The 26,402-nt window shown below is 43.1% G+C and overlaps 1 protein-coding gene across 8 annotated transcripts; it reads right to left on the bottom strand.

Moving 5' to 3' along the window:
* Positions 1-1,090: 1,090 nt before the first annotated feature.
* On the bottom strand, positions 1,091-26,260 carry COPS3 (COP9 signalosome subunit 3). Of its 8 annotated transcripts, none has more exons than XM_014447128.2 (12): positions 26,242-26,260; positions 24,065-24,194; positions 21,265-21,377; positions 21,126-21,175; positions 19,281-19,373; positions 16,613-16,792; positions 12,671-12,811; positions 10,329-10,502; positions 6,949-7,035; positions 2,759-2,872; positions 1,771-1,851; positions 1,091-1,417 (listed from the first exon to the last, which is right to left on the bottom strand). In XM_014447128.2, exons 2-12 carry the CDS (start codon positions 24,187-24,189, stop codon positions 1,364-1,366), a joined length of 1,212 nt encoding a protein of 403 aa, XP_014302614.1. In that variant the 5' UTR covers positions 24,190-24,194; positions 26,242-26,260; the 3' UTR covers positions 1,091-1,363. The 8 variants fall into 8 exon arrangements, with proteins under 8 accessions (XP_014302614.1, XP_006104928.1, XP_014302613.1 ...); XM_006104866.3 differs by lacking the exon at positions 26,242-26,260 and adding an exon at positions 26,181-26,198; XM_014447127.2 differs by lacking the exon at positions 26,242-26,260 and adding an exon at positions 24,289-25,618.
* Positions 26,261-26,402: the final 142 nt, after the last annotated feature.

Consider the following 26,402-nt stretch of genomic DNA (forward strand, 5'->3'; position numbering starts at 1 on the left):
TTGATTCCATTGTATGCTCTTGCCTCCTTTGTCAAATATTAATTGAGCATAATGGTATTTCTATTCTTATTGACACTGGTGCTACTCTGGGGGCTCAATCCCACTGTCATAAAACAGCCGTGCCTCAGAGTCAGAAAACAGCTTGACTAGTGAGGAACATCAACAGATTCATATTTTTGAACCTTTTTTTTTTTTTTTTTTTTTTTTGCTTAAGTCTCTTAACAGATACACATTGGTTCCTTTGTTTTTTAATCCACATGAGGATATGTTTTTTATTGACTTCTGAGAGAGAAAGAGAGAGAGAAATAAAGAAAGAGAGAAGAGAGAGGAACATCAGTGTGAGAAACATCGATTGGTTGCCTCTCATACGGGCCCAGCTGGGGATGGAACCTGCAATCTAGGCATGTGTCCTGACCGGGAATCGAACCTGCAACACTTTAGTGTATGGGACAACACTCCAACCAACTGAGCCACACAGCCAGGGCAAGGTACACATTGTTTTATCCTTACTTCTCATGCCCTTACCCATTTATTAGACAAGACTTCCTTGAGAAGTATAATGCTGGACTATCCTTTTCCCAAAAGGGGACATAATGTTAGGGTTTGATGGTAACTGTCAGAATGGCCAATTAGGTGAATTAAAGGGCCTTTCAACATTTTTTATTTGCTCCATTATTGATGGTACAGTGGTTGAATCCTATTGGATCAATTGCCATTTAAAAAAAAAATACATATATATTCTTACTGGTTTCAGAGAAGAAAGGGAGAGGGAGACAGCTAGAAACGCTCCGAGGAAGAGGGCCAGCCGGCACCTGCCGCAGGAAACGCCACTCCCATAGAGCGTGTGCAGCACACACCCGAGGTTAGAAGCACTGCAACAGCATCTCTCTCATTCACAATCCATACTTCTGGCCTGCAAAGTTACTAAAATGCATGTTCATTTTAATTATAAAATATTCTGTCTTATGGCCTCTCATATCAACTTTAGATCAAAATCTTCCAAAAGTTTCTAAAATCAATTTCTGTTTAAAATGAATGTTTTCAAAAACTTTTCAGATGGAAAAAAAGTGATACAAAAGACACATCAATGTTTACGTAATTTAAAACAAAAGGGTAGATTTAATGCAATGACAACATTAATCTGAGGATAAATAAATCCACAACAGACTTTAAAGTTTGTTTGTTTTTTCCCCTTTGCAGAGAGAATGGTTTTCTGAAAGCACATAGGGCTGAAGAAGTCAAAACAAAATGTAATTTCTTAATGTCCAGGTGAAACAAGCGTAGTCCTCCCTGCTGCCCTTCTAATAGTTGCTACTGGCCGTGGTGATAGTTCCTCTTGTTTAAATCAGGATGGCCATTTGTTTCAAGAATAACTGGATGGCTTGTTTCCAGAATCATCTTCTTGTGACCCCATGCTCTGTAAGGAGAGGGAGGCAGTGCATTTACGCTGGCCCTTGTCAAGTTTCCCACCGGCCCCAACAAGCACCTGTGGGCCTCCCAGAGGACAGGCCCCCCGTTTCTTTGTGCACAGCATGACCCTCGTGAGCATGGAGAGGAATCCCGTCCAGGGACCGCCCTCTGCATCCCCTAAGCAGTCTGTAGTGTGAAAATGCTCTCAACAGTGTCTCTGTGAACTTTAAGGAAGGTTTTCAAGAACTCCCGGCAGCTAAACCTTTAGCCTGAAACTGAGTTCACAGTCCTCATGTGGGAACAACCCTCCTTCTCCATCCGGCCCACTTCTAGTTAATGAGGGGAACCCTCATCAAATACCTTCTGCACGAACTGGGGGTTCACTGTGATCTCCTGATCCATCGCCTTCAGCCGCTCGTCCAGCTCTATGCACTTCAGCATCTGTGGGATGGACATGGTACAGGCGGTTAGTATGCAGGTGTAGGTCAATGGGAACCTAGACTGTTAACGTGGGTGCTACAGGTTCACAATCCCTTGACCTGAAACCACTGGAGCTAGACAAGCTTTGGAGTCAGAATTGTTGAATTCAGAAAGTTAATACAGTCCTAGGAGTAGGACCTAGAGAAGCACCCCCTAATCAAACACACTGTCATTTGCAGTAAAACCTAAAAACATGCACACTAAGTGGGATAAGTAAATATAAATCATGTCAGGTGACATTTGCCATTAAATGAATTACCAAAAAAAACAAGCAATGCATAGTGTCCTTCCCCAGTTCCTTATCTCCAATTCAAAGTGGGGAAAACCCTGAAAACTCCAAGTCTGCTTTTCACGCTTTTGAGATGTAAGGCTTTGTTCAATTCACTGCCTTAACCTGAGGTGAGAAGCACAGACCACCCACACAACCCCGACTCGTCTGCAGGACCAGCGGCACTCAGAGCAGCGTGTGGGGGCGGCCTTCCTCCCTCCACCCACTCCTCACAGATGGTCTCCGACCCGACCTGGAACTCTGGATCCATTTGGCCACGGCAACGAGACTCTACCTCACAGGTGCCAGCTGAGTGTGGATAAAATCACACTGACTGTAAGACCCTTCAGAGGACTGAGGAGGCAGAGCAGGCTTTGGTAGCGACATGGGCGCTCTACCCCAGCATTCACTTATAACCAATGATCCTGAAGAGGCGAAGCAGCCCATTTTGTAATTACCTTTCGAGGAACTAAAGTGCTCCTAGAAGCTCGTTGGGAACTACCTGCATTTATACTAAAATTATCCTGGAGCACAGGGACAGTGTTTCAAACACAGCATCTCAACACCAATCCAAAATCCAAACCGGACGCTCATGCTTACCTCCTGATCGATGTTATGAAGCATGGCCGGGTTGTTATATTTCTCAGGGTTATCATGGAAACTGACCATACCATCCTTCTGATTAATACTTGCAAAAATTTCACCATCTTCTATCTATAAAAAAAATCAGGGAAGAAGTTTAGACCTGAACACTATGGGAATTTATAGTGATTCAATATAACCAGGGCAAAGCACAGAAAGCAATAAATACATAAATTTATATGTGTATTTTAAGCACAACTTTTTTCAACAAGTATTTACTGAATTCTGAGAATGTTCTAGGCACCATTATAGATGCTAGGGGGTGTAAAACTAATACACTCATAAAAATCCATGCCCTTACATTGTTTTATTTGTATTTTATTTTACATGTGAGGTAAAAGTCATTAACCATTTTAAAGTGTATAATTTAGTGGTATTTAGTACATGCATCACCCCCACCAACCAAAACTCCTGCAATTACTAGTATAGCAAGGCTGCAGGATTCAAGGGTAATGCACAGAAGGCAGCTGCTTTTGTATAAAGCAGCAATGAACGAGTGTAACCTGAAATTTAAAGCAATACCATTTACATGGGCGTCCCTATCCCCCAAAATGAAATACTTAGGAATAAATCCAACAAAATATCTGTAAGATCTATCTGAGGAAAACTACAAAAATCTGATGAAGGAAATCAAAGAACTAAATAAATTGAGAACTACTTCATGTTCATGGCTACAAAGACTTGATATTATCAAGATGTCAGTTCTTCCCAACTTGATCTATAGATTCAGTGCAATCTCCATCAAAATCACCGCCAGTTATTTTACAGATATGGACAAACTGACGATGTGGAGAGAGAGTTTATGTGGAGAGATAAAAGGACACAGAAAAGCCACACAATATTAAAGGAGGACGAAGTCTGAAGACAGACACTACGTGACTTTTAAGACTTATTATCAAGCTACAGTAATCAAGACAAATAGATCAGTGGGACAGAATCAAGAGCCTAGAAATAGATCCACATAAACACAGTCACTGGATCTTTGACAGAGGAGCACAGGCAATACCATCAAGCAAAGTCAGCCTTTTCTTTTTGTTTTTCCACAAATGGGTACAGGCTTTATTCTCAGTGCACAGCAGTACTGAGTTCTGCTCATCAGCAACAAGTTTTATTGGTTCCAAAAAATTATCCCTTTTTTCCATCTTTTCAAACTCCTACTCTTCCTGTCTCAGTGGAACAACATATTTGAATTTCAGATTTGTCAGTTTATAGCATTTTTCCCCCCAAAGAACCATATAAATACATGCAAAACATTGTACAGAGAGCTTAAATACTATCAAAATGCAAATACAGATTGGGTGCACTGTTAAGCCGAACTGCAAATTATGGCAACACACACTGGGGTACACATTGCTCTGATATCACCATTTGCTTACTGATGTCATGCAGACCACAGTGGCCTATCTTTTGTTTTTATTACTTTATACAAAAAAGAAAACACACAAACCAGTGCTTGCTATACTACTTACAGAAAAAAGAAAAAGAGAAGAAACTCAAAATTCCTATCTCCGTGCTGATTTGAAAAGAACAAAGTAGTTAGCAAAGTCAGCCTTTTCTACAAAGGGAGCTAAAACAACTGCACATCCACATGCAGAGAAAGAACCTAGACACAGACCTACACCCTCCACAGAAATTACAGGTCACAGACCTAAAGGTCAATGCAAAACTATGAAACTCCTGGAAGATAACACGGGAGAAATGCTAGACGCCCTGGTATGGCGATGGCATTTAGACACTCACCATATGGTCCAGCTGTCACACTTTCTGGTATTTACTAAAGCGAGTCAACAGCTTATGTCCACACAAAAACCTGTACAAGGATGTTTATAGCAGTTTTATTTATATTTGAAAGCAACCAAGATGAATGAGTAAACTGGACTATATCAGACCATGGACTGTTGCTCAGCACTACGAACAGATGAGCTGTCAGCCCTGCAGAGGCAGGAGGGGCCTGCGATGCAGACCCTGAGGGAAGCAGCCAGTGGAAGGCTGCCCCTGTGTGAGTCCCACCAGAGGCCCTTGTGGAGACGGCAAAGCTGTGGGAGTGAGGTCAGTGGCTGCCAGGGGTGGAGAAGAGGACACGCACAGGCAGAGCAGAGGGCGTGTAGGGCCGGGACACTACCGGGTCAGACCATAATGATGGGTATGTATAGTTACACACTGTCCAAACCCACAGAATGTACAAGAGTGAACCAACGCAAACCCTGGACTCTGGGCGGCGATGGTGTGTCCATGTGGCTCCTCTGCTGTAACACATGCACCACTTCGGTGAGGGATGATGACAATGGGGGAGGCTGTGCTTGTGTGGGGACAGGGGGTAATGGGAAATCTCTGTATCTTCCCCGCAATTTTGTTTTGAATTTCAAACTGCTCTAAACAAAATCACGCCTTCATGGACTAACACCCAGGCTAGGCTTTTCCAAGCTCGGCAGTACTGGCACTTCGGGCCAGCAAATGCTTTGCTGTGTGGCTCTCCTATGCATTTAAGACATTCAAGAGCATCCTTAGCCTCTACTCACTAGACGCAAGTAGGGACAGCCTAGCGGGGGCAACCAGAAATGTCTTCAGGCTTTGCCAAATGTCCACTGGCAGACAAAACACCCCCTGCGGACCCAGGCCTGACAGGCTGTGTCTGGGTTGGTTATGCAGTGTTCAAAACCCGTCCCCCTCTCTGACCCCTCAAAGCATTTTGCTGACACCTATGTCCTGGCTGGGTCATCACCACCCAAGTGTTTCTTCTTACCCCTGGGAGGCTCTGTGGCTTCCCACAGGATTAGCAAGGTGCCCTTAGCAGACACTCCCAGGTTGGTTAAGTCAGACAAGTTTTGTTTGGGATGTGTGTTTTGAAGGGGGAAAAAATCTCAAAACATTTGCAAATTGGACTATGGGAATAAACAACTCCACTATCCAATGGAAAACAGTTGTATTCCTCCTCATCGTGATGTGGCAGGCTTCTGAGCCACAGGGGAGGTCAGAGCAGAACATGCAGATGCTAGCTTCCTGCAGACCGGCTGTCTTGGGCCAGGACAGGTCTGTTCTGGTAGAGCCATGTATCTACATAACGAAGCAGTAGGTAGATTACAGTATATCAACTCAGTGGGTTACCATGTAGTCAACTAAATGATGCTTATCCAAATATGGAGTGGGGCGATACAACTGGAAGTGATAAACAGGGGTGTCAGCTATACTGGTAGTATCTGATTTCTGAAGCTGGGTGCTGCGCATAGGAGTGCCCGTTCTAGCACCCTTTGTAGCAACACTATTCTAAGTGCAGAAGGGGCTCGAGGGAGACCGCAGCCAGTGCTGTCACTGAGCACACTGCCTCCCCGAGCAGGACTCTGCCGGTGATGGAAGCAATGCCCTGACCTCCATATGGGCACAAGTTCATGACCTTATCATGCACCAGTATGTTGAGTAACAGTGCTTTATGCCTCTTTGTATATCATCAATATTTCATGTTGCTCTAGCCCAGCCGTGGGCAAACTACGGCCCACGGGCCGGATCCGGCCCGTTTGAAATGAATAAAACTAAAAAAAAAAAAAGACCGTACCCTTTTATGTAATGATGTTTACTTTGAATTTATATTAGTTCACACAAACACTCCATCCATGCTTTTGTTCCGGCCCTCCGGTCCAGTTTAAGAACCCATTGTGGCCCTCGAGTCAAAAAGTTTGCCCACCCCTGCTCTAGCCTGTTTGGCTCAGGGGATAGAGCATCGGCCTGTGGACTGAAGGGTCCTAGGTTCAATTCCGGTCAAGGGCATATGCCCAGGTTGCGGGCTTGGTAGGGGGCGTGCAGGAAGCAGCCGATCAATGATTCTCTCTCATCATTGATGTTTCTGGCTCTCTCTCCCTCTCCCTTCCTCTCTGAAATCAATCAATCAATAAAGAAAAAAAATTTTCATGAGTGTTTTAAATGTTTACAAAAATTGACATGAGTACAAACAGGATGCACCCTATAAATCATTATAATGACTATGATTAGAGAAACCATAGATCGTTAAGGAAATAAACCAAAATGTCCACAGAAGTTGACTTTGGACGTTCCCCAACCCCCTTCTCCTTTTTCACATTTTCCATAATGAACACCTGTTACTTCCACAAACACAGAAACCCACTAATAAGTTTTAACAATGAAAGCACACTTACCATATGCAGGACATATTTTTCTGCCTCCTGTGGTCCAGATAATTGCACACGACTTGCCATATCTTGTAACGATAGTGTTAAAAAGGTCTGAAATTCAAAAGCAGAATTAATCACAGGTAGAAACTACTGAGAAAATAAATTTTATTCAATGTGTATAGAGTTGTACTCAATCACTGAACAAGTGCTTTCCATTACTGCACAAAATGACTTTTTGTGAAGAGGACTTGACACAGATGAGCCCAGTGGTTTTAGCCACCACTTTCCCAGAGCAATGACTTCTAGAAGTGCAGCCTCTGTGTCTGAAATGACATGCGTGCACGGTTATCACTGCAGCACTGTTTGCAACAGCAAAAGGCTGGAACCACCTATAGGTCCATCAGCAGAGAACAGCACAGCACAGCACAATTATATAAACGCACTACAATGCAGTTGTAACAAAAACTAAGAAGTGAGACTTTTCTATGAATCAAAAAAGAATCCAAGATATGTACATTGTTAAATATAAAAGAGGATGCAGAACAGCGCGCCCTAACATGTATGTAAAAGAAAAGGAAACAATGTGTGTGAGAGCGAGTGGGAGAGAGAGCACTCTTGTACATGCACAGACAATCTGGTACCCCGGGAACTGCTAGCACTGGGTGGCCTCTGGGTGAAGAAAAAGGGGAGGCTGGAATATATGAACTGGACGAGCATTTTTCTATCTTTTGAATTTTGTATTGTAAACTTATTACTGACTAAATAAATATGAATCCTTCAAAAACCAGTGTTTATCACTGCTCTGCTTGGGACATGATGAAACTATCTCTTTCAAGAACCAATTAAAAGAGCTCCTGCCCGGCTGGCCTGGCTCAGTGGTTGAGCATCGACCTATGAACCAGGAGGTCACAGCTCGATTCCCGGTCAGGGCACATGCCCAGGCTGCAGGCTGGATCCCCAGTGTGTGGCCTGCAGGAGGCAGCTGATCAATGACTCTCATCATTGATGTTTCTCTCTCTCCCTTTCTCTTCCTCTCTGAAATCAATAAAAATACATTAAATAAATAAATAAATAAATAAATAAAAGAGCCCCCCCCCCCAAAGAAAAATCAGCAATATTTATAATAATGGCATTTTTAGAGCAGGACACGTTAAAACTCTGATCTTAAAAATTCTTGACCAAAAAAATCTACATATACTTTAGTTTGGAGAATAGCACTTAAGAAAATAAAATTGTTAATTTTAAGTACATAAGTAGCTTAACACGAAGGAAAATTCAAAAGTGAACATTTGTAAATACATAGAACTATCAATGTTCTTATAACTAGAAACTGCCACCGGAATGCCCATCAGTCAAGGATTGATTGAATGAATTACGATCCACCGTACAATAGACTACTGTTACTGACACAGTACTGTGATAGAGGCTTATGTTGCCAGGGAAGAAAGAGGGTTAAGACATATTGAACAAAAAAAGCAGAGTAGAAAACAGCATGAAGAATACGATCCCAATCACACTTAACTGGGAGTTCCCACATAGGCATATAGACAGAAGATAGAGAAGAGGAGTCTAGAAAAACTTCCACCAAAATGCTAACATGGAGTAGATTCAACCTCCATGTGATAACCTGTCCCTAGTTGCGTTCTAGAAAGGGAAACAATGAAATCCCATGTGAGCTAGGAGCTATGGGACATGGCTCCTGTCACTGACAGTCTACCTCTTGGGACTTCTTACAAAGCTTTTATTTTCTGACTTTCGAAAGGAGAGAGACATGCTGGGTAGAAAAACCTTAGATGTTTCCCCCTTCTGTTATTCTGGCATAAGGACAGAATGCCAAAACGTTTAACAGCCACCATCAAAGACTTAACCTTCTGACTAGACACATCCTTTAATGACACTGTCCCTCCTCTATGTCCCCTGGGCCGTGCTTTTCAGCCCAGCGGACCCCAATCAACCATGAGTCAGCACATACAAGACTGAGCCACAGCCCCGGCCCTGGCTGACCACCTGAGGCTCTTCCTGTTCATGTGGTCAAACTCATGTTCTGGATTGATCTGATCCAAACCAGAGTAGAAACTACCAGCTTACTTCCCAGGGCTGGACTGGGGCTGACTGCTTCACACCGTTAACTGATGGTTTTTGCAGAGATACCTACTTCCTAGATTGTTTCACACTTGGGTTGCGGGAAACGAGTTAAGTCGGCTCGCGTGAATTGCGCGTACTCCGCGGGAGCCGTCTTAAACTCGGTTCATATAGATTCTTTTACTTAAACCTCAAGTACTAGTCACAAATGGGGTGCTGGTCTTCTACCTCCTGCTGGTGAGACAGGGATCTACTTAGAATGGTTCTGTTGGCCCCCGGACCAGAGGAAATGTTGCGGGGAGAAGCAGGCTGCTTGTTATTCTGAGTCCCTTAGATCCCGGTCTTTTTTGTATGTGGGTCAAGTTGGTTTTCCTCTGGCTGACAAGTTAATATTCGTTTTTTATCTTTTTTTTTTTTTAGTGGCTTTCACATTCTTTATTTCCTCTTACAAATTAGCTTTCTACAAATTCTCTGTTGACCTCCTCATGTTAGCTAGCTACTCTCTGGTATTTGGGCGCTTCCTTTCCTTGTCCGGTGGCCACTCCTCACCTCCCTCCCTCTTTTCCGTGCGGTCTGACGCTGCCTCCACGACCAGCCCGACTCATCATTTCCCTCCAGCTCCTCTGGGCCCTCACAGTCAGATCCTCCTCTGCTCCCCGCTTCACCTGGGGCCCTGGCCCTCCCAGCAACACACACCCTATTCTCTCCCGTTCCTCTGCTTCTCCGCCATCACCCGCTGCTGACATAAGGCAGAGGGCACACACACAGACAGCTGCACCTTCTCACCAGTTCTGAACCAGCCTGACCAGACTACATCTCAAAAGGAAAAAACAATACTCTATTTTTTAAGCTGCTCTTAGTCAGTGTCCTATTCCTTGCAGTTATGCCTTCCTAGCTCACATGGGATTTCATTTTTCTTTTAAAATTTTCTATATACAAAAACCATCACTTTGAAAACAAAAGTATATAATTGACTTATCTTCTAGAGTTCAACCACCCAGCTTCTTCACCTCTGGCCTGAATGGCCTTTACGTCACAGTGTGTGTCCAAACACATCAGCACAGCCTGAGCGGCCCAGGCTGCTCGCGAGGACTTCATCTGCGTTGTTCCATGTAGCCCCCAGCTGCCCACGGAACGCTTACCCCTCAGGCTAGCTTCCTCTGCCTCCCAAAGCAGTCGTAGCGCCCGCCCGTCTTCCTCTCCACCGGTTCCTCATCTCAAATACCCTGTGCCCCTGCACCTGCTTCTTCAGCATCCAGAAGGGAAAGAGGAGGGGACAGCGGCGCGGGAGACGGGACTGGCCTGAGGGCCACGTGCCTCACCTTGGTGAGCCTCTGAATGTTCTTCTTATAGAGAGAGGACAAGCACTGCTTCACCAGCCCCATGTTGTTGTCACGAGTAAACGTTTCGCTGTGCTTATTCACCAGGTTTCGGAGTTCTGAGGGGTTATTGGTTGAATATACTTGTGCTAACTCGTGGTATGCATTACTAAGAGGCTAAAGGTTTAAAGGGGGAACATAGATTAAAATGTTAGAGAAGTAAAATTTATTCAGGAAGCAAAACAAAACATGGCACTGTATTTTGAGCAAGTACATCCAATACCCTTTACTGTTACCTAACAAATTATAACCTACCCAACAAATGCTCAGCGAAGACCAAGGATAAATTTTCACTATGGAGTAATTTATTATAAAAAAAACTTTGTGGTACAGAACAAATAACTGCACAGCAGGCGAAAGCGCACTGCATTTGGTAAAGACACACACATCTTTCTTCCCCCCTATCAGTGGCTCCTTTTTCTATTGGGAAGAAAGAAGGTAGAATTTTCATTATTCTCAACTCTCTCTCACGTCTCATTCACCCACATACACCTCCCCAGGTGCCATGGGACAATCGGCTACTTTAGCTAAGAAGGAAGACAGGGGCAAGATGACTGATGGTGGCGGAGGACCTGAGAGCCTGAGCTGCTTTAGGTATTTTACCTCACACACATTATCCTTGAACTGGGCAGAGGTTCAAAAAATGTGGTCATGAGCACAGGCGTAAACTGGATTCAAACCTATATTTCTACTTTTGAAGTTTGTGGTCTTTTCAACCAGTTATGACACCATCATAAATAAACTACTAACGCGTGTGGAATTATGCCACTTTAGAAAAGCATTCCTGCCCAGCTAGTGTGGCTCAGTGGTTGAGCGTCAACCCATGAACCAGGAGGTCATGGTTCACTTCCCGGTCAGGCACATGCCTGGGTTGCGGGCTCAAATCCCAGTAGGGGGTGTGCAGGAGGCAGCTGATCAATGATTCTCTCTCATCACTGATGTTTCTATCTCTTTCTCCCTCCCTCTTCCTCTCTAAAATCAATAAAAGCATATTTAAAATAAAATTTAAAAAATCAAAGCATTCCTTCTAAAACAGGGTCACCTAAAGGAACCACGGGAGTTCTCCAAAATGATCTGTGAATGGCAACCCTAACCCTATCCTGCCTCCTTCTTCCACGGGATCTCTTACCCACCAGCCTGTGACCAGGCAGCCGAGAGCCTGAGAAGCACGACAGGCCCTCAGGGGGAGAGCACGGGCTCTCTTCAAGACCACATAAGCATCTTCTCACCAGGAAGACTTTCAAACTGACATCCTGATCTGCCTTTTGTACGGGGACAAACAGGGTAAAACTGTTATTAAAATGACTGTGACCTGCCCCGGCCGGTTTTGCTCAGTGATCAGGGTCTCGGGTTCGATTCCCAGTCAAGGGCATGTACTTTGGTGGCAGGTTCCCCAGCCCCAGTAGAGGCGCATGTGGGAGGCAATCAATCAATGTGTCTTTCACACATCAATATTCATCTCTCTCTCTCTCTCCCCTTCCTTTGTTCCACTCTTTCTACAAATCAATGGAAAAAATATCCTTGGGTGAGGATTGTGTTAAAAAAAAAGATTGTCACCTCACAATCTTTTAAATTGTTCCATTTTTTAAAATGTGTTTTTATTGATTTCAGAGAGAAGGGAAAAAGAGAGAGAAACAGCGATGATGAATTATTGATCAGTTGCCTCCTGCACACCCCCAACTGGGGATCAAACCTGCAACCTGGGCAAGTGCCCTGACCAGGAATCAAACCCTGACCTTCTGGTTCATGGGTTGATGCTCAACCACTGAAACACACCAGCCAGGGCTGTTCAAATTTTTTAAAATCATGAGCACGTATTTCAAAATATTTTTAAAAAGAGTTAATTTATTTTTAATGTGGTCCCAAAGCTGGGTTCTCAAGGAACACACAAGTTCGTGAGCAGAACCGTGGTCTTCACACGATCTCCCAGCACGTGCCAATTGAGAGCTCAATAAGTCAGCATTGCTTTTCCAGCATTTCACTAAATTGTAATGAAGAAAAAAACATCAACCCTTATTGGAGCTCAAACATCTACAGCTATAAGTCTGAAAACAGGTTCCTGAGAAACATGCTGCTCCAATCGGTGATCAGAAGGTGTATGAATAGGAGTGATGTTAGGGGTTCTACCAGAACTGCTGCTCCCAGACTCCCTGCAGACAGTTAACAAATGTCCACTAAATTGAAGCTGGTGGGAGAACTAAATCAGTATAAAATAAAATTATACAACCATGTATCTTCCCATTTCCTTAAGGACTTAAGAAATCAGTTTTATTTTAAAAACTCACCTTAATGAATCTACCCACAATTTGAGATGTATATTTTGGTAGCTGTTGTACTTTTCCAAGTAATATCAAAGAAACTAGAATATACTTTTTATATGATTCCAACATGATATGACTGACCGCCATAGCAGGGGTAGTTATAGCCTGAGCAAGAGAAGAACATTGAATGTGAAGACAGCACACCGCAGCAGGGAAGAACAATCAACTACAGGTATCGCTTGAATTATAAAACAATACTTACATTCAATGTCCCATTTTCTTTATAACATCTTTATTGAGATACAATTCACATAAACATTTTCCCTCTTAGAGTACACGATTCAGTGGTTTTAGTATATTCACCACTACCTAACTTCAGAACATTTCATCCCATCACAAAAGGAGCCCCATATCCATTAGCAGCAACGCCCCATTCTCTCCTCCCCTCAGGCCCAGGCAATCACTATTCTATTTATGTTTCTATGGATTTGCCTAATGTGGCATCATAAATATGTGGCCTTTAGCGACTGGCTTCACTTGCGAAGGTTCATCCATGTTGATACCTTATTCCATTTTATGGTTGGGTGATATTCCATTGCATGGGTGTTTGACATTGTGTTTATTCACTCCTCAGCTGATGGCATTGGGGTGTCTCTACCTTTGGCCACTGTAAATAATGATGCTATGAACACCTGAGTACACGTTTTTGTGTGGACATTTGTCTTCATTTCTCTTGGGTATATATTCCTAGGATCACACGGTAACTCTATGTTTAACATTGGAGGAATTCCCAATTCTTTTTTCAAAGCGACTGTGCCATTTTATAATTCCACTGGCAACTGTGAGGGTTCCAAATCCTCCACACCTCACTAACATTTATCATTATTGGTGTCTTTTTAATGCAGTCACCCTAGCAAGTATGAATTGGTGTCTCAGAATGCTTTTGATCTGTATTTCCTTGATGACTAATGCTGACGAGTATCTTTTCATGTGCTTATTGGTCATTTGTATAACTTTGGAGAAATGTCTATGCAAGTCCATTGTCCATTTAGAAATTTTTGTTTTTACTGTTGATTTGTTAAGAGGTCTCTGTATATTCTGGATGAAAGTCCCTTAGAAACATGATCTGCAAATATTTCTCCCATTCCGCGGCTGCCTTTTCACTTTCTCACTTGGATTTGTGAAGGTTAAGAACTGAAAACTATCACACCCAATCAACCCAATATTTCACATCAAACTCAAACCACTGAGCCCAAGAGGCACTTTTTTGAGATTATCTACAGAAACAGTCACCTCAGCACACGAGAATACAAGCACGACCCCCACTGCAACCTGCTTCGCAGTGAAAGAACAGAATCAACTCTCAGTTCTATCCATCGAGGACTAGTCAGCTACCTGGGCCAGTCTGTGGTGCAGTATGGGAGATGAAGATGCTTTCACTTTTTGCTTTATACAATGCTATACTGAATTCTTTTCAATATGTACGTCCTTCTTTTGGAATTTTTTTGAAGCAGTAAAATAATCGGTATCACCTTCTGAAATTAAGGTACTAATACCATCCATAATGGCATACATATTATTAAAATACAGTGGCTTGCCCTATTCGGTTTGGCTCAGTGGATAGAGCGTTGGCCTGCAGACTGAAAGATCTCAGGTTGATCCCAGTCAAGGGCACGTACCTCAGCTGCAGGCTCGAAGGATCCCTGGCCCTAGGAGGCAACCAATGGATGTGTCTCTCTATCCATGTTTCTCTCGCTGTCTCTCCCCCTCCCTTCCACTCTCTCTAAAAATCAATGAAAAAAATATCCTCGGGTGAGGACTTACAACAACAAAAAACACACAAACAGTGGTGTGGAGTAGACTAATACTAAACAATGCTTGTCCTTAGGGTTAATCAGGGAATAACTATATTTTCAGGTAAAAGGCTTCCACCTATAAATATAAAAAGTTTGGCCCTAACCGGTTTGGCTCAGTGGATAGAGCGTCGGCCTGTGAACTGAAGGGTCCCAGATTCGATTCTGGTCAAGGGCATGTACCTTGGTTGCCGGCACATCCCCAGTAGAGGGTGTGCAGGAGGCAGCTGGTTGATGTTTCTCTCTCATCGATGTTTCTAACTCTCTATCCCTCTCCCTTCCTCTCTGTAAAAAAAAAAAAAAAAAGTTTGTTATTAATATTTTAACTATTTGATGGAAATATTTTTCTAAGTACATTGCCTATCTTGATATTTCTAGACCAGTATGCTAATCACTTATACTGGGCTGTACAATGATAATGCATTCAGTGGCTATGAAGAACTGAATTCCTCCTGCAAGCCCCACACTGGGGAATAAGCCCATAACCCAGGCATGTGACCTGACTGGGAATCCAACCGAGACCTGGTTCATGGGTCAACCCTCAACCACTGGGCCACAAGGCTGGGCAGAACGGAAATTTTTGACTGTGTACTCTTGGAGAAGATTTTACCTGCCTTCTGGTGACCCTTCCCTAGGTTCTCTTGGTGGTACTTGTCAACCCCCACTCACGGAGGCAATGCTCAGTCACAGATGTGTGCGAGTGTATTTAAATGTTAGTATTTCAGCTCAATGGTAAGCTCCTTGAAGGTTTAAATATCCTTTATTATTTTAATATGTGCTGTGAATAAAATAAGAACTAACTGACATCTAATAAACATCTTAAAATACTAGAATTAGCCAATACAGGATGGGGCAAAAATATATTTACAGTTCATGTAGAAGTTAATACAATAATTAATAAGTAATAATACAAGAATAAACTGTTTCGTGTACTCAGAGCTGGACACCTACTCTTGCCCCCCTGCACTGCATTCCCCTCTCAGACTCTAAGGAAACCCTCCAGACGATTGCACCAAGCTGTGTGGTGTCACACCACACACTCCAGTGGCCATCACAGACACAGACACAGGGGCGGGCATTTCCCACTGTGCATACTTAATATCCTTTGATTTCAACCAAGAGAATATTTTACTTATTACAATAAAACTTAAGACACCACATATGGTTTTAGAACAAGACACTTCAAAGATCATCCAGTTCAAACTCTTACCTACGTGCAAAGGAAGCGATGCAGGTGGAGACGTTTACAACGGAAGCCAGATTAGACGGTATCAGTGGCAAAGCCCGGATCAGACCCCACCAGCAGTGCTCCTCCCTCCGGCCAATGCCCTTCAACTGAAGGAGCAAACCACCACCATGGGCACCAACCACGTCAAACTCGCAGCCCACAGGCTGCATGCGGGCCACACGAATATTTTTGAGGCCCAGCCAATATAATGGTATGTAAGAAACGTTTAAATAAAAATTTTGTAACATAATTTTTACAATATCCTGTTATACATACTTATTAATAACGAACTACAACGTTCGCTGAGTGATTACTATACATAATCATATTGCATTCATTTCCCTCACGCGCCTTATACGCAGGCGCACCATTTCTCTCCACTGATACCAGCAGCGAATATTTTAGCAGCCGATGGCCACATCATTAGTCTTGTACTGACTTGTTTGGTGTGCGCAACAGGAAATATTTCACTTTCGGAGAACAAGAAAAATAGGTTTGTGTTACGCTTATTAATTTGTGCAGTTATTCAGTGTCTGGTAAGTTCATGTTCAAGACAAATTATTAATTATTATTAAAATGTTCTATTATTTTATGTTAATGATGACTCATTTATTTCAGCCCTTTGTATTCAGCATGTCTCTATATAAATAAACCTACGTTTCTATGAAAATTGAAGCTTTTATTTTTTTTTTGCGGCCACATACACTAACAACTTGTTTATTTGGCCCGTGTTAGCCTTTGAGTTTGACATGCTTAGTCCACATGGTCACCGAGAAGCGGTCTCTAACAGGACCTCCACCTGGCACTCAGAGCCCGAAATCAATCCGCTCCAGGCGGGCACTTGGACCACACAAGTTCAAAACACCCACTTAGAGATGAGATTACCTGCTCATAAAAGTAGAGTGCTCTTTCGAAGTTCTTCAGCCCGGTATAGATCATGCCTCCATAATAATAGTAACATAAAAAGTGCTTTGCATCGTAGGCTCCATTCTCTTTACAAATATCCATCATGTCCACGTCAAGATATGGAAGGGCAGGCTTAAAGCATTTTGCCAGCAAACAAAGCTGTGAAAAAGTATCTGTATTAAATTATCACTTTAATTGTACTCTGGCAAGCTTTAGCAGAAGCAGCAAATTCATAGACTCCAAAAAGTTCAAGAAAATATTGTTTTACATTTTCACATTTAACTTATTAAAAGGGTCTGCATATCAACATATTACTCTGCTTTCTTAAGCATTCAGAATAAAGTAGCATTTGTTGTTGTTTTTTAAAATATATGTTTTTATTGATTTCAGAGAGGAAGGGAGAGGGAGAGAGAGATATCAATGATGAGACAATCACTGATCGATGGACTCCTGCACGCCCCCCATGAGCCAGCAACCTGGGCATGTGCCCTGACCGGGAATTGAACCCTGACTCCTGGTTCACAGGTCAACGCTCAACCACTGAGCCACACGAGCAGGGCTAAAATAGCACTTTTTTTTTTAAAAAAAATATATTTTATTGGTTTTTTACAGAGAGGAAGGGAGAAGGATAGAGAGTTAGAAACATCGATGAGAGAGAAACATCAATCAGCTGCCTCTTGCACACTTCCTACTGATATGTGCCCGCAACCAAGGTACATGCCCTTGACCAGAATCGAACCCGGGACCCTTGAGTCCGCAGGCTGACGCTCTATCCACTAAGCCAAACCAGTTAGGGCAAAAATAGCACTTCTTTATAAAAGATGAACCAACCATGAGGTTCAGTACTCCACAAATGAATTAAAGTTCAGCTAACAATTCACTTAGTAACCATTCTGTTTACAGATGCACAAACTAATCACATAGAAATAGATCAGCATGCTATGATTAAAAATGGAAGTTTTTTCTTTAATTATACTTTTTCAATTTCTAAATCCTTCACATAAGTGTAAGAAATCGTGCAAGTACATGGCAACATCCTGCATGTGGGTGATGTGGCCCAGGTGTAGACAAGGTACCAACTCCCTGAGCTAGCTGTTCACTTACTACTAGAGCACTTTATGTATTTTATACACCAATCACAAACGTTTCTTAAAAGATAAAAAGTAAGAAAAAATGGGAAAAGCACACCTTCACTGAAACTAGAACATGTAATTAAAATAATCCACAAACCATGTTATTCATTAAGGAAATAATCTCAATACCGTATAGGGACTGGTTAAACCCGTATTATGAAATACTCTGCAGCTATAAACCACTGATATGGAACCATCTCTAAGATACATTAAGTAGAGCCCTGGCGGGTGTGGCTGTTGGTTGAGAGTTGTCCCATGCTCTGAAAGGTTGCTGGTTCAATTCCTGGTCAAAGCATATACCCGTTAAGGGATCCATCCCAATAGGGGGTGTGCAGGATCCAGCTTATTGATGTTATCCTCTTACATCGATGTTTTTCTCTCTCTCCCTCTCCCTCTAAAATCAATAATAAAAAACCATATTTAAAAAAAAAAAGATACATTGCCCTAACCGGTTTGGCTCAGTGGCCTGCAGATCAAAGGGTCCTGGGTTTAATTCCGGTCAAGGGCACATACCTTGGTTGTAGGCTCCTCTCCGGCCTGGGCCCTGGTCAGGGCACGTGCAGGAGGCAACCAATCGATGTGTCTCTTTCACATCGATGTTTCTCTCTGTCTTTCCCTCTCTCTTCCATTCTCCCTAAAAATCAATGGAAAAATATCCTTGGGTGAGAATTAACAAAAACAAAACAAAACAACAAAAAATAGATACATTAAGTAGAAAAAAGCAAGGGGGGAAAAAGCAAAAAGCAATGTACTGTATATACTTATTCATACAAATTATTACAATTTGTATAAAAAAAGAGAAAGCCTTGGCCAGGTGGCTCAGTTGGTTGGAGCACTAACTCGTACACTGAAAGGCTGCAGGTTCAATTCCCAGTCAGGGCACATACCTAGGTTACAGGTTTATCCCCGGTTGGGTGTGTATGGGAGACAACCGATCAATGTTTCTCTTACACATCAATGTTTCTCTCTCTCCCTTCCTCTTTCTCTAAAATCAATAAAAACATTTCCCCCGGTGAAGATTAAATAAAAAGAGAGAAAAAATAGACATATTTGCTTGTACATTCATAAAGTATCTTTGGAAGGAGAAACAAGAAACTGCTAACAATGGCTGCCTTTGGAGAGAGAGGTGGCTGTGAGGCAGGGTGGTAGGGAGTCTGCATTTTGCCTGCTGGATTTTGAACCATGCGCAATAAAATAAATAACATTTTAAGGTGTAACGTTACCTGTGTTTATTCTCAGGTTCCAAGAGTCCTTAAAAAAGAAAATAACTTGGTATTTTTTAAATATCACAAGCGTTAATTACTCTGTTCTACCAAGCCTACTAGCTGAGCACCGTTCTATAGTTTGTATCCAAAAACTGTTGAAAATTCTCTTTCTATAGATAGAGGTACCTATATATTCCAACTGCTAGGACATATCAGTCTCCACCAAACTGCCTTCATTTATCCAATCTGATGTTGAGCAAACCTACAACCAACCTTCCATCCCCGACCCGGTCTAACACTGCGGCTTACTTGGCAGAGATCGGCATGTACTGAGGTCAGCTGGTTTGTGTTCATCTGCATCTTGTCGATGGCTTGCTTGAGGATGCCAATTCCTCGCAGGGGCTGTCAGAAATGACATCTTTCAGATAAGTTCTCAGAGATGGCAGCACATTGGATCTTAGGTTGTCACTTACAAATAAAAAATAACACTAATTGACAGGTTCCTTCGAATGACAACATGAGGTTTCCATACTCTTTCAGGACTGTCCCGATTCAGTCAGAAAATGTTTTCTTACGCTGGTTCTTGTGATATTTAGAGTAATTCAGCACCATTTTTAAAACCATAGAGCCTTTTTTACAATGAAGATAAATAATCAAAAGCAACATTACTTTCTCAACAGTTCATTATATTTACATCTAAATAAACAAACCATTTAAAACAGATGCCAGCCTACGCTTAGTAAACGTAACTGTGTTCAAGGTCGCTGGGCATCACCTGGAAACGTTCTCCAACATCATCTCGTACCTGATAATAAATTACGCCTGGAGCTGATACGGCCAGTTATAAAGGGGCCTTTCCCGCCCTGATTATAAATAACAAGGCTGAGCTTCCAGTGAGGCACAGCCAGTCTCTGGACAGGAGGTGTGACTAAAGTGCTGAGTAACTGTAAATGGTTTTTCAGTAAAGGCTGCTGGCAGTTTTTTAACCCTCTCTTTCAAACCACCACTTACTCAGTCCTCCTACAAAATACCAACCGCTTATTTCTGTTTCAGTCTCCTTCAAACAACTAGTCTTGAAGTTCAATTTCAAATAAAAGAGAAACACCTAAATTATAACTTGTGTCAATATCACAAAATTAAAGAAAGACCAAAGAACTGTTCCAGATTAAAGGAAATAAAAGTTGTGTGACAATGTAGCACACCCACGAACTGAGATTTTCTTTTGTTGTAAATAAATTAATAGAGAACTGGCAAAATGGGAGTAAGGTCAGTATATTTGTTAAAGAATTATATCAATGTTCATCTCCTGATGTTGATCTTTGTATTGTGGTTATATAAGACAATGTCCTATATTTTAGGCAACACTCAAGGGCCATCCTATCTGCAATTTACTTTCCAATGGCTCAGGAAAAAAGAGAGAGAAAAGAATAAGCAACTGTGGTAAGATATTAATATCTGGAGAATCTGGGTGCATGGTATATGGGAATTGTTTACATTATTCTTGCAACTCTTTATAAAGCTAAAATTATGTTACAATTAAAAGTTTAAAAAGTTTTAGCAAACAAAACCCAGCATATTATCACGCAAAGGACACTAGAATGGGAGCTCCAAAACCATTACCACTGGCTGCAGCCTCCGAGGCTGGCCTCCCCGCACTGGAGTCTACACCTGCGGAGGGACTAGCTGTCCTTACTGCAAACGCTATGAGTACTTGAAGCGACCACCTACATCTAAGTGTTAGGACTCTTAGTACTAACCTGGAACCTTAACAAATTAGTTATTGTCTAAGTTAGATATCTATCTATCTATATAAAAGCCTACGTGACCGTTTGCTATGACACACACTGACCAGCAGGGGGCAGACGCATAACGCACAGGCATGGAAACATGGAACAGACTGATGAATCTCAGAGGGAAAGGGGGGAGGGAGGAGGACAGGAAGAGATTAACCAAAGATCTTATATGCATACTAGAGGCCCGGTGCATGCACTGGTGGGGTCCCTTGGCCTGGCCTGAGGGGATCGGGCTGAAACCGGCAGTCTGACATCCCCCAAGGGGTCCCAGATTGCGAGAGGGCACAAGCCAGGCCGAGGGACCCCACCTAGTATGGGGTCCCTATAACAGAACTACAAACACTTGGATAACATTGCTTACCTGTTTTCTTTCCATAAGGGCATTTGTTAGCTGATGGCAAAGCCCAGCAACTAGATACAATAACAAAATATTAAAAATATAAATGACTTGACAGGCAAAATACATTCAATGGAAAATAGCAAAATGCAGTTTAGCTTACACGTGTCTGTTGCATATCGAATGTGCTCCCCGTTACAAGTACTGATAAAAAGCTGAACCTGTGAGAATAATGTTTCGAAGTCAGGAACACTGGGCATAGAAAACTTCACAAATCTGGAATAAAGGGAAAAAATCAATTTATCTTGATATTTCACGGGGTAAAAATGTAGAAGCAACTGAGGTCAGAAATCCATCCTACCTCCAATGCTCTGTGAATTAAATGTGTCTCAGTATTTTTAAAAATTAAGAAACAGGATCTATGAGATTTTCCTGGCCTGTTTTTGTTTGTTTTTTTGCACAATCAAGACACAACATAGATTTTTAAAAAAAGAAAGAAAAATATGCTTAGAAAAGAACAGCTTTTAAAAAGAAAAATTCCAGCCCTAGCTGGTTTGGCTCAGTGGATAGAGTGTTGGCCTGTGAACTGAAAGGTCCCAGGTTTGATTCCGGTCAAGGGCACATGCCCGGGTTGTGGGCTCGATCCCCAGTGGGGGACTTGCAGGAGGCAGCCAATCCATGATTCTCTCTCATCATGGATGTTTCTCTCTCCCTCTTCCTTCCTCTCTGAAATCAATGAAAAATATATTTAAAAAAAAAAAAAGAAAAATTCCATTAAATGGGGCCAAATATCAGGTCTTCCTAGTATTTGTGAAGGAACTCAATATAAACTTATAACCAAAAGTTTAAGAAAATATTTTTCTTTTCAGTTCCAATGTGGTCAGGACTACTGACTCAGTTTAAAAGCCAGCTGTTGCCTTTCCTGCCCTGAAGAGAACAGGCTGAGCGGACAAGGAAGCAGAGCTGTGGACCACAGAAGGGTACGGCCAGGATGGGCGATGCTGGGGTCCATCTGGGAGAAAGCACTAGCTGAGGAGCAGGACGGGAAGAACTGGAGGTGCTGGGAAGAGGGAGGACGCAGATGATCCATCCTGACGCCCTTGGCAGACGGTGCCTTTCAATTGCCCATGATAAACACTCTGGGGGGAGGGGCGGGGTGCAGAGACAGAAGGTTCGAAGATAGGTTTGGGGGAAGAAATCACATAAGCTACCACCACTAAGGCACTGCTTACAAGTAAACTTCAAGCTCTTCTTTTTAGTAAAAAAATGGAACTGTTGAAACTAATTTCAAGAAAAAAGAAATGGATAGTTTTGCCTATTCACAATTTCTCTAAAATCTTTCATTTTGTACTTCTATCCAGTTCAGTATTACTGGACTTAACATTATCTGTCACTGTACTTCCTTCCCCATTATCAAGTATGTCTGAATCAATTTCATCAGGGCTTCACAATAAATTAATAAGGGCATTGTCATTTCCATTTTATAAATAAAAACATGAAACTTGGGACCCCATACCTAATAATGGGAGAACGTAATTCAAATCCGGGGTACTCAGAAACAAGCCAGGGCAGGTTTTCTTTTACTTAAATACAAGAAGAAACTGTTTTGTGTACTCACAACTGTAGCCCTACTTTTGCCCACCCCGTACATACATGTAAATTTGTGTGTATAAAACATGCATGCTAAAAAGGGGGGGAAGCCCCAATGAATAAAAAAGGTATAGCATGCACGCTGTCCTTTTAGTCGCAAACACAGACAGTGGAAGCCTTTCCTAGCCTGCGCATCCCACAGAGCTTTCCGCAAAAATGTGGGTAGTGCAACTGAGGAACGGAATCTTTAACTTTTTAAAACTAATTTACATAGATGTGGCTAGTGGCTACTATACTGCAGAGCAAAGCTCTAGACCAGGGGTGGGGAACATCCGGCCCATGAAATCATTTGGTCTGGCCCTGCCAAGGCATTAGGGATGAGTTAAATGTTTGACCAAATACAGCAGGCTAATTTTTAAGTTGATAATTTTGTATGGCCCACAAATGTTATAAATATCCAAATAGCCCTTGGCAGAAAAAAGGATCTCCACCCCTGCTCTAGACCTTTTCATTCTGAGTTTTTTCTCTAAACTCTATTCTTGACCCTACCTTTGTCTCAGGAATCCCAGTCCAAGTAAAGCCAGACCCTCGCTCTTAGTTCTTCTCAGTTTATTTATATTATTACAACTTTCACGACAACCTTAACTTCCCAATTTTAATACTAAAACATCAAGAGAAAAGTAATTCTACTGTAAGGTACCCAGAGTTACAAGGAACCCAATTAAAACAGGTCTATTTAACTTGATCTCAAACAGCTTAAACCTGTTAGCTGATGTGGCTCAGTGGCTGAGCGTCAACCTATGAACCAGGAGGCCATGGTTAGATTCCCGGTCAGGGCACATGTCCAGGTTGTGGGCTGGATCCCTGGTGGGGAGTGTGCAGGAGGCAGCCGATCGATGATTCTCTCTCATCATTAATGTTTCTCCCCCTCTCTGAAATCAGTAAAAATATATATTTAATAAAAAGTTGAAGAGAATTCAAAGCAATGTTGCTTCTGGGCATTGGTAATTGCACTCAATACACACCGCCATGCCATGCTTCATCACTCTTCCTCCTTTATTCCAAGCTAGGAAATGTGGGCGATCCAAGGGACTACATAAATAAAATATTCAGATAAATGCAAACTCTAGTGCCCACAAGTGAGATGGCCATTCATTTTTTAAAATAAACTTCAAAATGTGTATAAATGTAAACAAGAGTTAAAAACAATTAGCAGGGATAAGTGAAACGTAACTACTATGACATGACGCTAGTTGTGCAAAAGAGCTCCATGTTGTTTACGTGGCTTACTTCCTGCACCAAAAAATAAAGTCAGAAAGTGCACAGTGTTCAGTTTCAGAAAGCACAAAACCATCAGAGAAGATGTCCCTTACAAAACAGCAAGGACGCCCAAGGAGTGCTCCTGTACATCCAGAGCCCCAAGCACAGTGTCCAGATGGGATAAGTTCTTTGCAAGGAGTTCCCCGCTCTTGTTGATCAGCTCACAAAGCTGAGTCATCTGCCCTGAAAAACAGGAATAACACTATGTCATTCAGTTACAGTACTAACCAAACCAAAGGTAGGATAACCAGACTTCATACCCCAGAGCAAGAAATACCTGAAGATTATTCCTTGTATCGCCTTCATTTCAGATGAGGACCGAGAAGAGCCAGAGTAGTGAAAGGAACTAGACGCCCACATCCCCCTGCCCCCTGAAAGTTTCTCCATTCCCTCCATTCCTTCCTCTGGCTCCCCAAGCCAGAAAAGTACACACACGATCACTACCACTCCCTGCTCCCTCTCTGTACCCCAATGTCACCAAAGACGATTTCCTTTTACTTCCTTTCGCTCTCCCTGACTTAATTCATATCCTTATTTCTTATCTAAACTACATCATAACCCTTCTCAATGCCCACTGGTCCCTCCAGCCCATCTCACACTGGCACCTGTGTGGTCTTTCTAAATGAAAAATTCAATCAAATCACCCCAGTGCATCAGCCCAGTGACTGGTCTCTGTGCCTCCCCAGCCTTGTGTCCAGCTACTTCCCTTCACACACCTCGTCTTTGGTCATGACAAGCTCAAAAGTCAATCAACACTCCCTATCCTCTCACCTTTGTGCCTCTACACCTGCTTTTCTCTGCGCTGAGCGTTCCTCCCTTCACGCTTCTCCCCCATGTCCTCCTCTACCTGCCTCACACTCTGCTCTACAGTCTGCCTGGTCTTCCCTGGACCCTCACCCACCCTCCTTTCCCGAGGCTAACTTGGTTGGCTATCTGTCCGCTCCCCATCACCTGAGAGTAGGTAATTCAGCATAAACTCCCTTCTCCAGCTTAATAATACAGTTTTTATGCAGCCAATCAATCAACAAGCAGCTTGATGAATCTAAGACCCATTTTTCTTTCTCTTATATCACAATGTTATAACAACAAAAGTATAGAATCTAATTAGGCCCAAATTGGTACTCTGAACTAGCTTACCAATTTTAACAGGTTATTCTAATAACGGACATACCATAGATACTCTCAAACCTCACTAGTGTCTTTCCATGATCTATTAGGTATCATTTTTCAAGACAATAATACAAGTTGAACTGGGAAAGACCGACTCACTATCCCTTTATTAAAGACCTCACTGGTCTGTATGAATACGCAGCATCATCTTCCAATAAATGATCGCCCCCTTTTAAACCCACTACTTGAAATAAGTTTACAATGATTTGAAACACCCAGAAATAAGCATTTCAGTCCATTAAATAATCAATGCTGAGTTGAGACTTAAAAGCTGGGCCATTATGAAATCAGGAGAGTCAACTACTGCAGGGGAGAGTCCACAGTAAGTTTAAGTGTCACAGGCACACTGCAATGAGCCCAGCTAGAGATGTGGCAGTGAAATGTCCTCTATCCCTTCATTTAAGCTCCATGTTAAGAAATTCTGAACGAGAGCAGAGAAAGTAGACCCTCATCCACATGCACCGGTGCACGCGGGGAGGGCGGCAGCAGCAGCGTCCTCTGTCCTCCGTCTCCGCCCGGCAGGCTGCTCCTGAGTGGCGCCGTGCACAGAGCATGCGGGCAGAGCTTCAGGTGAGTGATGCCTCTGGAGGCTCCACGGCCAGAGGGAGGCAGTGGCCTGTACACGGAGTGAACGAGGCAGGCTCCCAACCCAACCTTCTACGCGCTGCGGCACCGAAAACAGAAACGGAGTGTCAGGGCCCTGACGAATGGCGGTGTCTTCATTCCCAGACTCAAAGCCTGTGCCTCACCTGCGAGCCTAACGTCTATAAAAACACAGAAGCCCTGCGCTCTGCCCTCTCCCTGCTGCACAGGGGGCCTTCCGGCAGCAGCGGGCGGAGGGAAGTGGGGAGACTGGCCCCGAAGGGGACTTGCCCACGGCCACGCGGCGCCCCGAACTTACACCCCACGGCCGCCCCATGAGCACTAGTCACTGCGCCCCAGGACGGGCGCCTTCCCTCGCTCCTCTCAGCCCTGCCACCCCGTGGGATGCGGACTGACTTTATCTCCAGATGAAGACACGGGAGGGTGACAGGGGCCTTCCCAGCCAGCAGCGAACTACTTAATTCAGAGCCCAGGGTCCATCAAGTGATGAGATGAATGAACCCGAAAGCACGAAAATTAATTCGTCCGGCCTCCGCAGGACGAACACGGGCGCGGGGGATCGGGGCGCCGGCCGCCCGGCCGCGGGGCCTGCAGCCCGGGCTCCCAGGACGGGCTCCC

This window comes from Myotis lucifugus, unplaced genomic scaffold (assembly GCF_000147115.1).
Source record: "Myotis lucifugus unplaced genomic scaffold, Myoluc2.0 scaffold_616, whole genome shotgun sequence".
Classification (NCBI taxonomy): Eukaryota; Metazoa; Chordata; class Mammalia; order Chiroptera; family Vespertilionidae; genus Myotis; species Myotis lucifugus.